Below are 18,684 nucleotides of genomic sequence, written 5' to 3' on the forward strand. Positions count from 1 at the left end.
CGTCCAAAATTTTTGTTATACAAAGAGCCCTATCTGTTTCATTTAATTTTACAAAGAGGCCAGATATTATTCATTTCTACCTGGAAATGTCCATTTATATCCTTCAGGCTTTCATTGAAGAGAAAAAGTCAGAATAGAAACACAGAATAACAAAATGTCTTTTGAATCATAGTGCAAACAGTTGTCTAGAACCACTTTTGATTGAAGGGACTGTTCTGAATCAATATGACAGTTGCCATTCACCCGCAATTTAGAGGGGAATGTAGCTAAATATAACACTCTCACAAGCACACACAGGGCATTGAATGCAACAAAAAAATGCAACACATTTTTTTTTTTGCTTTCAATTGAGCATACTTAGTGCAATGAGTATTTTAGGTTATTTGTTTGCTTTTTGAGTCAAGTAAAATCAGCAGGAAATACAATCAGAGCAGAAAGGTATTGGCAAACCTATAACCCCATCATTCCAAGCAAAGTTAATGAAATTTGTAATTCTGTTATTATATGAATTTGCCTAATATATAATGCTCAGTTTTATCATCTTGTATAAAGGAGTCAAGCACGATCTTCCTGTGAAGCTATGTATTACTTCAGAATATTAAATGAAAATCTGAGTATGTACTTTCAGCAGATTATCTTATTACTTCTTGATCTGATGGGTATCTACCTTTAAGCCTACCTATTTTGTCCTATGTTAAAAATGATCTCCTCCAGTCTCCCCAGCAACAACTACACTCTAGAGTATGCTGAGAGATAAGTGGCTTGCCAAAACCATTTAGTAAGCTTTCACAGCTGATGATCCTCCAGTTCTAGTCCAGTGACTTAACCATTGACTTAATGTCAATATTCTTTCTGAAAGCCAGTCTGACTTACATAACAGTTGTCTTTCCAGCACCATTGCGGCCAAGGAAAGCAGTGATCTGGCCCTCGTAGAAGGTAAAAGTCATTCCATCCACTGCTGGCTTGGAACAATTGGAGAAGATCTTCACCAAATTCTGGATGCTCACACCAGGCTTTAAACCAGAAGGTTCCATTTCAAAGTACAGATTTGCTTGAAACAAAGAAAAATTCATTTAAAAAATGAAAGAGATGAGTTACATGGCTGCAACTCTTATATGGTTAAGTAATTTATTAGCAGCAGTGGTCACATTACTTAGTACAGTGAATTAGAAATCCTAAAACAACAATTTCTTTTTGACTGTACTACATTAAGCTTAAAAAGCTGGAAAACAAACCAGACCTGCAGAGTGGCTGTGTGTGTCCCTGTGGTAACTATCAAGTACTATCTAACACTGATCACTTGCAGCTGACACAATGTTTATACATCCCATCATCAGCCTTTGGTCTGGCTTTGCCAGTGCATATACAATGGTGAGCCTAGTTTAATTTACTCTTCTTGGTGGGTATCTCAAATTCTGTGACATCACTCGAAGATACTTTTAGAGGAAACTTCTTAGAACTTCAAAAGCAGGACTGGAATAAAAAATGGTGGCTAAATTTCAATACAGAATAAAAAAAAAGAGGCCATGCTGCTCAGCTGCCAATCTTTAGCTCTGACCCAAGAAATTACAGGACAATTTCATTTGGTGAAACTCTCCTTTTGCCAGTGCAAATAAGTTCCCACAGCTAGTATATGGAAAGCAAGGTTGCCTCTCTCACGGGTAAAACAAAGCTGCCTCAGTCAGCAGATTTGTGGGCGCAATTAGAGAAACTGCAAATACTCAGTTGTGAAGTTATACGGAGAGAACAGGCATTGGGCTTTTCCCTCCATATCATAAAGACCAATGAATAAATAAAGCTATGCAGTAACGTAGAAAGAAACATGTTCAGTTTGGACAGTAGTAAGCAATTGCAAATGAATAATTGGCCATATACTGTAACTACAGCCTTTGTATAGAGCAATTTAAAGTGGATACTATGCTGCATCAGTCTTTGAAGAACACAGGGGCTGATCTGTAGCAATATAGGAACCTGGCATGAAAATAAGACATCTGTCCAGATGGATTTTCTTCTTTCCATAAAAGGGACTGCATGGAAGCACTGTAGTTTAAAACAACACTTTCCTTTTTATCTTACTGGGAGAAAACCATTGTTGTACCGCAGGGTAGACCAAGGCTAGAGTTCTCCTTTTGTCTCACTTCATCCTGGCTGTCCAAAGGCTGAGCTCATAACAGTGTTCTTTTAAAGGTCACCCTGGGAAGTATTTTATTTTATTCAGAGCCAAAGAAACAGCTTTTAAAGTAAATAATCTCCTTGGGTATTTGTGAAGATGTAAATTGGAATTTGTTGACTTATGATTATCCAAATTACCTCAAGATTTGTAGCAAATTTCTATAAAGGTTGTGTACTAATTTGCTCAGCACCAGAAGAGTCTGGGGGTGTTGAGTCTGGGGGTGCCTCACTCTACTGCTGAGCCCTTGGCTGGAACTTTCATTGACTCTTCTACTTTTATAACTTAAAAAACTATTTGAAGTTAAGGTCTAAGAGGGGAGATGGTCCAGTGAATAGTGCAGAATAGCATATATAGTTTCACAACAATACAGTTAAAAGTGAAGGAACAGCACAAGTGATGGATTATCTATCTTTCAAAGAATGAAGGACATTAGATGCTGAGGAGCACAGTCCATAAGAAACTTCCAGATGCCAGAGAAGAGTATAAGCACTCTCTTGTTGCAAAGTTTGGACAAAGAGTAGGAATTTCAATCTGGCCTCAAATCTAACATTTACGTTTGCTGTGGGCAGGAACTATGGGACAAATAAGCAATTAGGACTGCAGCATGAGTCATAATTGGATGACAAACCAGGTACTTTTAAATGAGGCCTGTTCTATGCAATCCTCTAGCCTGTTTCTTCCAACAAACATATGATTACTCCTCTGTGCAAAACGCTGATGAATTATCTAGTATTAGTAACTAATGCAGCAGTAAAAACAAATTTCATAGTACTATTTAATACTTATATCAAAAAGATTGAGGCAAATTGCATGAAGATTTATAATATAAATAATTCAATGTCTGAGTGCATACATTGTATTAAATTATTAGGTTGTTTGGTTTTGGCTTACATTATGGTTAGTACATTAATCACGACTAATTCAACAAACCATAATTAAAACAAGTATTGGCTTAGCACAAAACTGTACTCTGCCAGTCCCTTTTTGTGTTGTGCACTGTACTCTGCCAGTCCCTTTTTGTGTTGTGCAGCTTGCACTAGTAAGTGTTGTGCTTAATGCATCATAAACAATGTTTAAATTTCAGCAAAATTACATGGAGCAATGCAACATGAATAATTAAGTTTCTATCAGTCATTTGTACAGATCACTTAGGTAACTTAATAGTATACCTACATAAGATCCTATGTAGTTTAATGCGCTCGCTCACTCGCTCTCTCTCCCCCTCCCTCCCGGATTCTGCTTTCCTCACTCTCAATATAGTAAGTAAGTATAATATAAATATAAGTAAGTCCAGTCAAAGAAACTTAAATGACAATATTTTTCAGATTTCATTGAATGTTTTTCAGAAATTCCTTTATCGCATAAGCTGTTTACAGCTCAGAGGTTAAAAGGGAGAATGTGAGACATTTATACCAAGTGAGAGGCAGGCGAGCTTTTGTAGCATTTTCAGAGCTTGCAAGCATTGATAAGAAGGTGCTAGGAGGAGATTGGGTAAAATGATCTTTGTTTTTTGACAGGGCAGATCTTTTTGAAGGACTGTCTGCTTTCGTTCATCCATCATCACAACTGAAATCATGATCAGCCAAAATGACTCTAGTTTATTTCAAGTATTTCAAGGAGATTCTTCTTTGCTTGTCAGTTGTTGGATTGACCACCTTGTCACCAAATGTAGAAACCTCAGCTCAACCAAAAGAGAACCGCCTGAACCATAAGCAAGGGCACACAAACATTAACACCTATAACTATAATTTCAGTTTAAAGTAGAAATACAAGTATCGTCCCAATTTTATATCTAATAAAAATAAAAATACAATAGCTACTAGTAATATGTAACAGAACATTGCTGAATATCACTTGATGCTAAAGCACCACTATGAATGCTGACATAGCCACAAAATGGGAGACATGTTACAGTTTCACAACCTGTAGACTTTTATTACTAAAATATATTTTAAAGCCAGCTATTGTCATTCTAAAAAATGTGGCCCCTTTTTCTTCATGTGCTTATACTACTTATTTTTATCATTTAAATATAAAACACTTCCCCCAGTCCCCTGCCAGATATGGCCAAGACCAGGAAAATTTTATTATATGATCTTCTCAACAGTACAGAATGGTCTAGAGATATAATAGGGCTGTGCTCATGGAATTGTTTTTTAAACTGGCTTGCAAGAGAAGATCAACTACTGAGTAATAATCTTTTTGGTGCATGATTCAACCCTTCCACAATACTATTTAAAAAGCCTCTACTTTTCCATCAATGCCTGTAGCTATTCATACAATGTGCAATACAGCAAAGGAACCGGCAACAAGGAAGTTTGTGTAATACAAACTGAGTTGTGATTATTCCACTTTTCTCTCTTCTTACTAGGAATGTGATCTTTGTCTTTTGCCTCTGTTGTCTCCGGCTTCCCCTGCTCCTTGCACTCTTTTTCTCCTTTGTGTTTACATTTCTTTTCTTTACCATCCTTCTGCCTCAGGCCGTCAGTCTTGTTCTCTCCCATGACAGGCTCAGCAGCCATGCTTTTTCTCACCTCTTCATCTTCAGCCTTTATGTCAACAACACCTTCCTTCTCTGGACCTTTTTCCAGATTAATTAAGAATCAAGTTATTTAAAGATAACCATAACTAAGTACTAGGACAACAAAAATAGTTACAAAAGAACAACTGATGTTTATATTCAAAGGTATTTAAATTATAAAGACTTAGATACACAATTTAAAAAATAACAACATCACAACAAAATTAAGGTATGAATGAAAGAGACATTAAAACCAGGGATGGTACCTTGCAGCTCTGAGTCCCTTCTTTAGGGCCTCTGGCATCTTCTCTAAACTCTATTGCTGAAAACTGTTGGCACAATTTATCACCATTTGGAGGTAGGACACATGTTAAAACTGTGGTGCAAGTCCTATAATAAGCTTAACAGAACGTTAAAAATTAAAAAGCTTCCTCAAATAATTCCTCCAAAGTAGGAAAAAATCAGTCCCATCTACTCTGCATCACTGCTTGTACTTTATGCCCTTGTTAAGTGCATTCTCCCACCATCAAAAGGTTGCCTCTCCTTACTTAAAAAAAAAAAAATCCAAAAAATATTAAAACCTATCAAAGTTCAGTGAACCAGTATAATTTTAGTAAGTATACAGAATTTAGCAGGGGTAGTGCCAACATTTGTGAGTTTCCTGCCAGTACAGAAAAGATTCTGTCTTCTGTACATGCAGGGTTTTTCAACTATGTTTTTTGTTAACCTTCCAGTGCCAGTCATAAAGATACTTTGAGATTCAAAATATAGCAACACATTTAAGTAATTAGCTAATGCAAAAAAGGACATTACCCTACAATACCTCATTAGGGTCTTAAAAAGCTTTGCCTAAATCATCTTCAGTAATTTGTAGCCTAGCAATACTTATTTAATAGATACACAAAAAGCAAAGCTAACCATTTGGGATACTAAACAATTCCAAATCCTCATTGTGGAAATATCATAATTATACCATTTTAAAAGGTTACAAAAACTTTGCAGGGTTGAGATCTACAGAAATAGCCTCTGCTTTTGACTTCCTTGCACAATGTGTCAGAAAACAACTATCAGGTGAGAATGCAACAAAATGAAAATCCCTTTGAAAAGGAAAAACACTGCTGCCTTTTCTCTCTGACCCTAACATGTATAAAGTCTGGGAAGGTGCTGAGGAAAGATGTGTTAGTGTTTGCAGAGAGGATTAATTCTCTGTTGGTCCAGAAGTATCCTTCATCTGCTGAGAATCAGATGCAAAGAGCATGGAGGGGCTGCTGAAGTACAGTGTAAGAGCAATGAGTAGAATGGCCATGTGAAGAACTGATATTGTCTTACCTATTCTGTGATACAGCAACTCCCAAAATGGTCTCAGCTTATGCATTTTTCCAGGCACTGGAATGATCTCAGTGGTTCAGTTGCTCAGATAATACAATCTGGCTTGCTGACTGCATGTTTTGAGAACAGGGACAGAGTTTTATGCATGGGATGTAAGTGAGGTTAAGTCTTGCCATGAACATATCAGTGGACTGAAAAAGTACTGTGTTTATTTAAAAGGACGGAGAGATAGCTGGATTGTGTCACTGTCGCTTAGTTAACAGCCATCCCATCAATCTACTTGATCTGTTGTCCACCCATTTGTTCATGACAAGAATGGCAACTTTAGCAGGGTTTGGGTAACTGGGCTGCAAAAATCTGGATGACTACTAAATGGAAGCAAAGAGACACAGAAAACCTAAATTGCTGCTACTGTTCAGTTGCAGTAGCCCTAAATTTTATCAGGCTCTCAACTTGACAATTTTTCCTTTCTCCTCCCCATCCCTTTTCCCTTGTGTGTTAGGTCTTTTAGATTACAAACCTGAAGGAGGGACTGTTTTACTAGTTATATAGGTAAGCCACTCTATAAGCTTTTGGGGGGTGGGGCAGCTAAGAGGATTTTTTTTTAATCTGTTCAATCATGTCCAGTTCTTGGAGACTGCCTAGACAAGTCCCTGCAGTTTTCTTGGCAAGGTTTTTCAGAAGTGGTTTGCCCTTGCCTCCTTCCTAGGGCTGAGGGAAAGTGACTGGCCCAAGGTCACCCAGCTGGCTTAATGCCTAAGGCGGGACTAGAACTCATGGTCTCCTGTTTCTAGCCTGGTGCCTTAACCACTATACCAAACTGACTCTATAAGAGGATTATAAAGTACTTTACAGAGATAAATAGACAAACATGAAATATACCAGTCACATGCTAAATTCCTTTGTTCTACTGGACTGAGTATTAGTAGCTGCAAAAATGTTAGGCACATTGCAGGGAGATATCATCAACTAAAATGGCACAAAATAATTATTTGACCTTAAAAATATTACTCACTTGTGGATTTTTATTTCTTTTTAAATGAAGCAACATGATTATTATGGCTTTTTAAAATAATATGATATCCTATCCAAAGACCATTTCTGTATAGGAGTACAAGTGAAAATTATGGGCAGAATGTCACATGTCAATCTGTTTGCATGTTTCTGCAATGGAAAGGCATGTTACCTTCTGTTTCCAAGAAATCCAAAAGAGCCTGATTATTTACAAATTGCTTCTATGCAGCTCCATATGGGAAACACCTAACCTTTGAAGCTGTTTTCAGCACAGCCCTCTATTGCAGCCCTGCTCTTTGGAATAGCTGACTGCCCCCACCTTGTTTTGCTTTAGGAAAGCCATTAAAACCTGGCTTTTTAAGAAAGCTCTGGGAGGGGATATCATATAAGTTAGGATCTCCACCCTGAATTGTGTTTGAATGTTTTTGTTTCAGGTGGCCTTAGTTTCTTCCTTAATTGTTGTTGTTATTATTATAAAGGCTTGCCAGGTAACTTATACAGAACTCCATTCCATGACAGCTGTTGAAAAAAATGGAAAGAGACACTAGATCTTCCCATGTATGTTTTATGTTCTATTTTTGATTGCATATTTGTTATATTTTTGTGCTGTGAGGTGCCCAGGGTTAATTTGGAGTCAGGCAGCATCTAATCTGAAATAGATGGAAGGGAAGGGAAGGGAAGGGAAGGGAAGGGAAGGGAAGGGAAGGGAAGGGAAGGGAAGGGAAGGGAAGGGAAGGGAAGGGAAGGGAAGGGAAGGGGCTCAAAATGAGCATGACTTATCTTTTCAGTACTAGGTTTAATGCCAAGACATGAACTTTAAACAGCCAACCTGTCAGTTGAGCTAGTGTAGCTCCTATGTTGAGAATGTGTGTAAAGTATGGTTCATCTCTGAGGTGGGGGAAATGTCAGAAGTTTCCTAAGATACTGCTATTTCTATTTCTGGTTAGCCTGGTACCAGACTAGTCAAGATCAAAGTCACATTCACTAATTCAGCAGTTGTCCTAATAGTCTATAATTGTCAACTATTTCCAGACAAATCAAAAAGAAAGGCATGATTTGCAGACTGCAAGTTTATTTCAGCAGAATTTAGAAGGATTTGAGATAGAAGTCTGACTCATTCTCCAGCAACACTCTAAGAATAGCCAGCCACTCAAGAGTTCAAAGCCACCTGAAAATATTCCCACTACATGTCTGTGTCTAATCTTTTTGAAGACTCCCAGGAATAAACGCAAGAGTGCATTCACCTCTCAATGAATCAGTGGCTCAAGACATTTCTGAACATCAGTTTTCCACATAACTCACCATTGGCAGTTGTTGTTTTCTCAGCCTTTGGGTGTCCTAACCCAAGCCAATAAGATCGCTGCAAAGGGAAATTCCAAGACCGAGGAATTCCATAGTCCCCTGAAATAAAAACAGTTTGGTAGGATGCAGAAGCTTCTTTGCATTTTGCCATCGGCAATGCAAATCTTACTGTGAAATAATTATTTGATGTGTCATTAGCATCAAACAGCGCTCACATTACAAGTTTGAACAAAGCATTCCCATCCACCACAGAACCCAAACCAGTTGCAGTCCCTGAGGGATGCTGTTTTTCCCCATCAGAAGGAGGAGAAAGGAATAAATGCATTTAAATGTGGTTCAAGATGATATTTGTTTCTGGAACTTAAACTCTAATTAAAAATTAAGCTATGGAGTATTTAACAAATAGGATCTAAATTCCAGAAAGCGTCAACCTTAGGCAAACTGTGGAATAAGGACTTCCCAGTTCACTTTATTAGTATTCGCCTCCTGATGCCCTTTAGATGTGCTGAATTTGTAACTCTTCAGCCAATACTGCTCATATCAGGTGGCTGGATCAGTAAGATACAGTTGGAAGAAGTCAGGATGAGGAGAGCTGCTTTAATTGGAACAATTTCCATGGGGTAGCCATATTAATTGTAGCAAATCAACATGGAAGTTTATGGGATAATAAACTGATTCATTAATTTTAATATGTCCAACAGTGTTTCTTCTTAAGGGAAGGGAGGAAGATGTTTAGAGGGCCTGACAGGAAAAGTGGGGAACTGGGATAGAGAAACTTTTCCAGCTTCAAATTTTAATTCAGGGGCTCATGAAATTTGAGTCACCTCTTCTTTCAGGGTAGCATTTTAAGCTATTGAAGCTTGTATCTGGTAATGGTGATCTTCATCAATATCTCTACAAAGAATGTTCTCTTTACTGCCCGTTGAAGCAAAAGAAAGCCTATTGCTGTTTCAACCACAAAGACAAACAAGTGTTTCTTGAGCTGTGACAGATTGCAGGTTTTTTTAACACTTTTTTTTTCTTTTTTGCTTGTGATTCAGAAACCACCTAACCCTGGTCTTGGAAAACTGCCTAAGCTGAAAGCGAATGGTAAGGTGTGAGCTTTCATTCTATAGATAAGATCTTTTGTGAGTCTTTGTTTTGGCTTTTCAACACATAATATGCGACCAGACAAGTTTCTTTAACTATGGGGAAATCCAACTTTCTGTCTTACGGAGAGGGACTTATACGCATTCACCTGAATAGAAAGACAAGATATAAATTGAATAAGTAAATAAAATACATATTGGCTAGTATAGGAGTGATCCCTGCAGCCACTCTTCTGCTCTTCTGCACAACATGAAAAGAATAATTATCAGGAGAGGTACCACCACCGTACCTCAAAAAGACCTCATTAGTTTCCATAGGTGCTTCAAACTCTCTATCCACCACTCTTTTTTGGCCAGTCTCTGTTCCTCTGGTACACTCCTGTACTAAAGTTCCAAGGACTCTCCTACATAGTAATATAGTCCTCTGTTTGAGTGGGTGATGATTGGCAAGGAAGGTAGCTTCCCAATGCCTCCATGTTTTTTAAAAAAAAATCTGTGAGTTTACATAAATTATTTAAATTGTAAGTGCTAATCATACCCGCCAAATGTAGGAGATGCTTCTGCATTTGTCAGCACTACTGTAAAGGAGAAACAAGATTCATTTCACATAATCTTCATCTTCTGGCAGATAAGGTAATTAAACTTTTGTCTAATTTGGCAATTTGCAAATGGCAGCCTTGCACTTTTAAGCTCATGTGTTTTGGCAAATAGTTTAAAGACCATTGTATTACAACTTTCACCAGTTTACTGGGTTGTTCATGCTGCCTAAGTTTGGTGGAAATTATAATCCAATTCCTACAGAGGACACCAGACTGGATAAGGCTTTACCGTAATACCAGGGACTGAGACATTTGGAATATAATGTTATAAAAATCTTGATGAATTGTTGTTGCTAACACAGTTTTTACCCTAGCATTTGCCATCAGACTTTAAACATTAGTATCAATTAACATATTATCTGTGAATGTATTACACAGATCTTTTATCCCACAACACTGTATAATGCATAATAGTTTGGATTCAAAGATGTCACTCCCATGGGGTCGGGGGGGGGGAGAGGAGGAAAGGATCCCAGTTGTTTTCCTATTACCACTTCCTGTTGCAGTTCTCAATGCCAAATCCTGTATTGTTCTCAAGGGTCCTCAGCTCCCTAAAGCAGTTTTTCACAAGAGGAAAGAGGCTACATTTAAAATGAAATGCAGGAAAATATTTTCCCATGAACAGAAGTTAGAATTTAAGGCTCTGACTAAATCTAAAATGTCAGAATAAGTTCACATTTGAAAATGTGAACTGTCACAACTATATGATTCCACATATTTAGCACCTCCTTTCAAAGCAAACAAAGAGAATACTTACATTGGGTACAGAGAAACCATACTGAAAATAACCCAACTGTGTTAGAAACATTCCTGATAGAATCTGAGAGCAATGGGTGACTGCAGTGGGATAGGAAAATAAGGGGAAGCCTTTTGAATAAGCTGATTATTTGTCACATAACTTTGCATTCACCTTCATAGTATTTGATTCTGAGACATGAGATATTTAATATAATATAATTCTGAGACATGAGATATTTGGCCCTGTTTGTTCTCTGTTTATATTAAAGCAGCAGAGACAGGGTTTCACCCTTGAGCAGCAACAATATCCATACAGCAAATAGACTACATTGATGGCCATACCTGGGAAGACATTATCCAAGTACCAAGCAAGCAATCCATAGATAAAACCATCAAAAGCCATTATCTCCATAGACAACAAGAAACTGTATTTATCTCCTTCCAGTGGGCTACTTTGGATATTATTCCACTGTAACCCAAGTCCTTGTTCTTCATAGCGTGATAAGTATTCTGTACCAAATCCAAAAGCCACAGGTGAAAGGAAGCTCTGGAAGGAAAAGGCAAATGATTTAAGTTTATTACTAGCCAGTTATCTTGACTGCAGGAAGGGGAATGAAAAGTATGAAAATTCATTTTAAACCAGTGATGGAGAGAATTCCTTGCTATTTTCCCATGGCTCAGCTTCATTGATTTTCTGTTGTTCTTGGAGAATTTCTACATTTAATTTACAGCGTCCACATAAGTAATTATAATTTAAATCATATACATATATTTCTATTGCAAATAAGCCATGTATATTAATGATTCTGTACACTAAGCCTCTTTTTACAAGGTTCAGCAGCACATAGAAAGTAAAAAGAGCTGATTTCAAAGCCCATCTGAATTAATAAATCTGCACCCAAATGGGAACTGAAAGTTAGACAGATCTAGTTAATGATAACAAAATTGATTTACAAACCATGCTAGTAAAAAGGGAGAGACAGAAACCCCGAGTCCATATTTTCCTTTAATAAATTTTGTTGTCATCGTTGTTCCAATCTATGTCCTACGTCAGTCACCCCAATTGGCACCATCTAGATGTGCTAGGCTTCTGACTTCTGAACCAGCATGCTGCCTAAGAATTCTGAAAGCAAAATATCTAGAAGGTACCAAGTTGGAGAAGGCAAGCTAACAATTACATGCAGTTGGCTTAATAAGACAGAGATAGGAAAAATAAAATAATACATTTTTACCCATTCCCTAGTATTACTTGGAATTATTGCTCTGGTTATCCAGCACACCCTGCTCTAGTTCTGTTCACATCTCTCCTCTTTGTGTAACTGTCTGCTTCACAAATTAGCCCATAATTCTACACTCATTTACTAAAGAGAAAGTGGCAAAAAAACACTTTCCTTCTTATGTCCTGAAGATATTTCACAAGAGAGTAATAACACATTTTAAAAAAAAATCTACATATAAAATTATTTTTTTATAAAAATATAGCAAAAAGACTACAAAGAAGGTAAGGACTGCTAACATATGAAGATGAAAAACAGAGTAATGTGAACATAGGACAAAATGTTGAAATTAGAAGTAGCTATATAGGTAGGTCTCAGGTTATGACCATTCGTTCAGTGACCGTTCAAAGTTATGATGGCACTGAACAAATGGTGCTTACGACTGGTCCTTGGCCATTGCAGCGTCCCCACAGTCACATGATTGCGATCTGGGCACTTGGCACCTGGCTCACAATTGTGACATCGCAGTGACCCATGGTCACATGATCATAATTTCTGATGTTCCCTGCCAGCTTCCCATAAGCAAAGTCAATGGGGAAGCTAACAAGAAATCGGAAGATGTAATCATGTAAGGTCCTCGCTTAATGACCCGTGTGGTCCTCATGTTATGAAGGCAACTGGGATTGCTGGAATTGCTGTCACTAAGCAATGTGGTTACATGGTGTTGTGCTTTACAACCACATTGCTTAGTGACAGAAATTCCAGTCCCACCTGAGGACAACCTGTAAACCAAATACCTTTGGAACAAGCCTTAGAGAAAGAAAATAAAATAAATCCTTACTGCCATGATCTTAATCTTAAGAGGAAGCCAGTCCTGCCAGATAAAGCAGAGAATATGGGGCAGGTAGAGGGTAAAATAGATGACTCCACTGCATGCAGCTGCCAGGTTAGCCTTGGAGAAAAAGGTGCTGAGCAAGAAGCATTGCATGATGCTGGCTGTTGCGAAGGTTAACAAGAAGAGAAAGAGAACTTGGGGATTGCAGTACCGAAGCACTTTGCTATGCTGTATAGGAAAGAAAAGAAAGATATCCTTAAGCACCATCTTGACTTAGGACACATCTGAGATCAGGGCTCTTCAGTTTATGGTATCTGTTCCTTCATGGTTACCCACTAACATTATTTTGGCCTCACTGATTGAGCTTCATCCAGGAGTTCAAGGAGGTGTATGTGATACTCCCTTCTCCAACTTCTCCACAACTCTGTAAGGCATGTTGGCTGAGAGACAGTGACTGATACTAAAATCACTATGATTCAGAGTGGACTTGAACTCTATTCTAATTCAGTATCTCAAAGTCTGCCACATCATACGTGCAGCCAAATGGATTTCCTGAATTTCCTGTTTCCAGAGAATGGCATTCACATAATATGCTAAGCCAAAGTTTGATTAATCACAGTATGGAATAAACTGATTAAACCATCAATGGCTGGATTTCCACAACTTGCTAAGACACAAATCACATGATCACTTAGCATGCTTTATAAGCCCAGCCAAAAACAAATGGAAAGAGGGAATATTATGAACCGTCTTTAACATTACCCTATACTGATTATTTGTCATAGAAGGACATGCAACCTAGGGTAGGGAAGACAAAATAGCAATGACCACGAGTTCTGCTATGGAGGTGATGGGCAGTAAATGCCTGTTTGTGATGTTGGGCTATATGGACAAGGTAGGGATCCTGCTTGTGTCCCATCCACATTGAAGGATCTGTTCCTGACCTCCCTGAGCTCATGTCTGAACCTACAATGCAGTGATAAGGGTGACAAAGTGTGGGTACATCTCCAAACTTATTGCATCTGTGGACTATGCCCCAGCAGACCTATGTAGGGTGAACCACTCTGTTTGGAAGGCAAGATATAGAAAGATCTTCTCAAGGGTTGCAGTGAGTTTTGGGGGTAGCAGTTTGAGAATAAATCATTCAAATATGTCACGGCCTGGATGCCACAGGGGCTGAGTCAGAAGATATTATTCTGGTAGCATCATGCAATATTATCTGAATTCATGACTTCTGGTCTCTGAAGAAATAGGATGGGTGATCTGTGGGATGAATTCTACCACATGTGCACCAGACCCATGCTGCACCTGGTTGCTTCAGTAAAAAAAAAGTATGTGTGTGTGTGAGCAGTTAGGTTTGGAAGACAGTCAGCACCTCTTTGATTCCCTGAAGGAGCATGTTGCCCTGGCAATAGTTACCCAAGCCTTCATCACCTCTCAGATCAACTCCTGAAATCTGCTGTAGATGGAGCTGCCTTTGAAGACCACCCAATTGGTGCAGAGCACAACAGTCATCTGTGCCATTTAACACCAATTTTGTGGGTACTACATTGGCTTTCATTCGGCTTCTGACTATAAAAGTGCTGGTTTTAACCTATACAACCCTTTCTCACTTGGTGTCCAGGAATCTGCAGGACAGCCTTCTTTAGATAAAAAAAGACCATTTAGCTCATTCATCTTCACTGAGGCTAGGGGAGGCTAGAACACCTTGTTTTATATGCTCCTGTATTGTGGAACAGCTTACTTCTGGAGATACAAATGGTACCCTTCCTAACAGTTTTCTGGATGGCGGCTAAGACTGACTTATTCCACAGCGTTTACATTTTGAGGAATGAAGGAAGCTGCTTATTGGACACCAGGTTTGAGTGTGCTTATGTTTTATGTGTCACAGATTTTATATCCAGGCCACCAGGAATCCTTGGAAGAGTTGATGGTATAGAACTACTATAAATAAATACATATTTGTAAAATCTAAATCTTTTATCCCTGTAATTGTTTGCGGTACTGCTGTCATTTATGGATTTTATATTGTGTTTTTAAGTTTTATTATTTTCTGCAACTGTTGGATTTTATTGATTCACTCATAAACAAGCAGGAATGTGACTTGCTGGGTTTTGGCTTAGCTGGTATTTTGAACTCAGCCATTGTGATGGTTTAGCATGATGCATGAAACCAGTCACACAATCCTTAGTTTTGCTACTGCTTCCTCTGAATCTCACAAATCTGCAGTGCAGCTTTACTTCTTGACTTAATCTCTGTAACACAGTGGTGTTTTAATTAGAAATTCAAATGGGAATTGTCTGCCTGGAAGTAAATGGCTTAAAATACAAACAATACTGAAAAAGCAGAACAGATTCTGATTGCTGTTCCTCCTTCTGCCCCAAATGAGAAGCTACTGAAAAGCAGAATGTCTAAAAATCACTCTTTACTACACTGACATCAAAAATACATCCAAAACCAGCATGTAGGCCCAATAGAATGGAAACACTGTTATCCCACTTTAATTCAGACACTAATCCAAAGAAATTAAACAGCAAAGATTTTCTCACTGAATGCTGGCCCTCTTTCACAACACTGTTTAAATATATTTATTCTTTAGCAAGCATTAGAGTCAGGCCTTCAGGGTTACCTTTATCGTTATCTTAAAAGTGGGCAGATCACAAAGCAACCCACAGAGCTTTGGGTACTTATGATAAATGATATGAGGAAGCAGAAAAACAATATAAGAACTTAGGGTAACTGGCCCCAATTTGATATCCCCCAGAGGTGTTGGACTACAGACCACAGCTCCATTAACCCCACAAATATACAAACAAATGAATATATCTTGAGGCATAATTATGAATCTGTCTTGAATGGGTCAGTGTAAACATAAACCCAAAGTCTCCACGCTGAAAGGCCATTTAAATGATAAGCCTTTGTGTCCCTCCCAGCTCTCAAAGTGATAATGTATTTAAACGAAGCAACCGGTGGGGTAGTGATAAATGAGTTTGAAAGGGAAACACGCCTCACCATCAGGTTTTCAAAAGGAAGGCGGAGGGACGCCTCCTTTTCAAGGCCTCCTCAACCTGAAGGCGATGTTTAGAACGTGACCTGTCAGCCCTAATCCAACCGGAGGAGTCACAAAGGCAAACTCTCCCGTGGATATATCTGTCCCTCCCAAGTGATGCCTCTGCTTCTGCTGCCTTAAGGGGCTTCTAAAGAAATGCGCCTTCTGCTACGTGCTGAAAAGAGGCCAGTCTTCTAGCAGGCTTCCTCCTCCTTTTTTTTTTTTTTTTTTTTTAACGTATAGCTCCTATTGTTTCTTACTAATACCTCGAGCGCGAAAGGGTAAAAGGGCACGTCTGGACCTCGAAACTTCGAAAACAAAAGCCGCGCCCCCGCCCCTCCTGCTCCCTTACCGTAATGAGAGCCGTCAGGAGAAACGTGCTCACGGTCATCATGAGAAAGCTGTCCAAAAACCACGTGAACCAAATCACCCCGTTCGTGACACCTCTGTTCTTCAAGGCCTCCTTCAGCCTCATCTCTTTCTCCAACACGATGCTTTTAACAGTCATGGAAGCAGAGTAGATCCAAGCCAGCACCATTAAGATGGGAAAGGCGCGGGTCAAAGTAATCATGAAGCTGCCAGGCAAGGAAGAAACAAATGTAAAAGAAAAACAACCCTGCTCTGAAAGGTATCGGAGAAGCATCTTAAGATTTAAATTGCTTCTCAGCCGCGAGAAGGATCAAAAGGAAACTCCTGCGCGTCGCGGCCAAATAAGGCGCCCCTGAATTCTTTGGAGAATTAAACTGCTATTACCTGATATGAACATCTAAGACAGAGCACTGAAATATTATCAAAGCCTTCCTCAGGTACTTTCCGTCCAGATATGTTGGACTACAACTTCCAGAATTCCAAGCTAATGTGAGGGAAATGACATGACGGCTTCCTGAATAGTGGGCTGTGTGTTTGGGAGCATACACTTGCATCCATTTCTAGTGGTTTTTCTTTTACAAAGATTTCTGCTTCTATACTTTCAAGAGTCAGATGTGCATTTCTTAAGGCTGCAGGCTTAGGAAAGGTTGCAAATTTTAGAAGCACAAGGGATTTGAAGAGACAAACACTCTTTTTCACCACTTGGGGAATCAATTTTAAACTCATTTAAAGAGGATTGGGGAAAGCAATCTGAGCAGGTGGAAAGCCACCAGAACAGTGTTTGTCAAACTTAGTGAGTTTAAGATGGATGAGGTTCCCCAGCCACACACCTTAAAGTTGCCACGCTTGAGAAACACTGCACCAGAACATCCCAGGCTGTATGATAGACTGGAAAGGCCAAAAAAAAAAAAAAACCCAGGAAAAAAAGCAATAGCAAGCACTTGTATTATTGAAAGGAAACAACATGGCCACATCCCAGTAGTCACAAAAAATTGAGCTCAGTTTGAGGGAGGCTTCATTTCTGAGGAAGGCTGAAGCAGCCACCCATGCAGTTGAAAAAAAGTGCTTTTTGCAGAAACAAAACAATTTGTCACCGTTGTGGAACTCCTAAGGAACATGCGTTCCGTTACTCACATTAACAATCTGATTCTGTGACCCAGCCAGGCCTTACTGCCAGAGTTCTGTGCCTTTCTCAAAGGACCCAGAGTCACTCTCTGCCTCCTGCAGGCCTCCATGCTGATATAATCAATTCACCATATGGAGAGGTACCAATCGAAGAGAGACAGAAATAAATCACATCATGTGTTTATGGGATTATCTCTATTTTGGGTATCCTGAGGAGGAAGCTGTGGGGCAGCATTGTATTCAGAGTCAAAGATAAGATCATAGCAGGATAGCATTAGCCAGAGACAAAAGGAACACCTTAGCTGTTAAGTCAGATCACTAAGAAATGGAGTATTCTTGAAAATAAACTGAAGTCATGTAATTCCTGGCAGAGAAGGGATTTATTTTGCAAGTCAGAGTGATGTCTTTTAGATTGGAATTTTTGAGAATCCTGAAATCACAAAATGGTGCTCTGGTGACATTTATTCTGGGACTGTTCCTGCAGCTGTATCTGGATTCCACTGAGTAAATCTCATTGAGCTCCGTGGGGCTTCTTTCCAGATAGATTCCTGGAAATGGGGCTAGGGTTGCTTCAGAGATGCCTTTTTAAAAAAAAATGGGAAGAAAAGTTTCATAAAGGGAGGAAAGGGCTGGTAAAAACCATGCAACTGTCCATATCTATTCCTAACACATCATAACAAAACAGGCTTTCGCATCATAGTGTCAATCAGTGTATAAAAATCTTTTTCAAAATTAGTTGAGAGATATGTTACATGTGGAAATAGATCTTACCTGATCATGCAACTTTCTCTAACATGATGCCCTCCTATTCTGGGTGGAATTCGGGGAACTGTAATCCCATTCCAGAAGGGAAGCAGAGTGACAACCAAAAGATTTTTGTTCACCATGGTAGTAAGTTAACCTTTGAGAATGGCATCTGTAACCCTCTTCTTCCTCATCTTTACATTACAACTATGGAGGGGGGGGGACTATCTTCAGCAGAACAAAAAGGCAAGTTCTGCTGAATTGTTATAGCTTTGGCTCCAAATATACTACCATCATATACTTTGAAATATATGATGGTCTTACATGACAGTTTACTTCATTTTATCCCCACAACAGAAACCCTGTGAAGTAGGTTGGGCTGAGAGTGAATGGACCCAGGTCATCCAGTGAGTTTCTGTGGCTAGGAATGGACTTTATCTTAAGTTTCCTCAGTCCTAATCCAACATTTTAAGCACTACCCCACTGTTGAGCTTTTGCTATATATTTCTCATTTTCACATAAGGATTTTGGCATCATTAGCATGGAGCAAAACCAATTAAAACAACTTTAAGATCTTTTCT

General features: G+C 38.9%; 1 protein-coding gene across 2 annotated transcripts in view; it reads right to left on the bottom strand.

Annotated features, from left to right (window-relative positions):
* The window catches only part of ABCA4 (ATP binding cassette subfamily A member 4), a 109,936-nt gene that overhangs the window by 43,749 nt on the left and 47,503 nt on the right, over positions 1-18,684 (bottom strand). Inside the window, exons 15-20 of one of the 2 annotated variants that reach the window (XM_025163121.2) lie at positions 16,218-16,440; positions 12,823-13,044; positions 11,107-11,311; positions 8,340-8,438; positions 4,542-4,754; positions 874-1,051 (exon numbers count right to left, since the gene is read on the bottom strand). In XM_025163121.2, the coding sequence (XP_025018889.1) occupies positions 874-1,051; positions 4,542-4,754; positions 8,340-8,438; positions 11,107-11,311; positions 12,823-13,044; positions 16,218-16,440 (1,140 nt within the window). The remainder of the gene's footprint in view (positions 1-873; positions 1,052-4,541; positions 4,755-8,339; positions 8,439-11,106; positions 11,312-12,822; positions 13,045-16,217; positions 16,441-18,684) is intronic. The other variant, XM_088153232.1, reaches the window with a different exon arrangement.

The sequence above is a fragment of the Python bivittatus genome, unplaced genomic scaffold, assembly GCF_059951505.1.
Source record: "Python bivittatus isolate LINGU-HERP-01145 unplaced genomic scaffold, Pbiv_v1 ctg000700_np1212, whole genome shotgun sequence".
Classification (NCBI taxonomy): Eukaryota; Metazoa; Chordata; class Lepidosauria; order Squamata; family Pythonidae; genus Python; species Python bivittatus.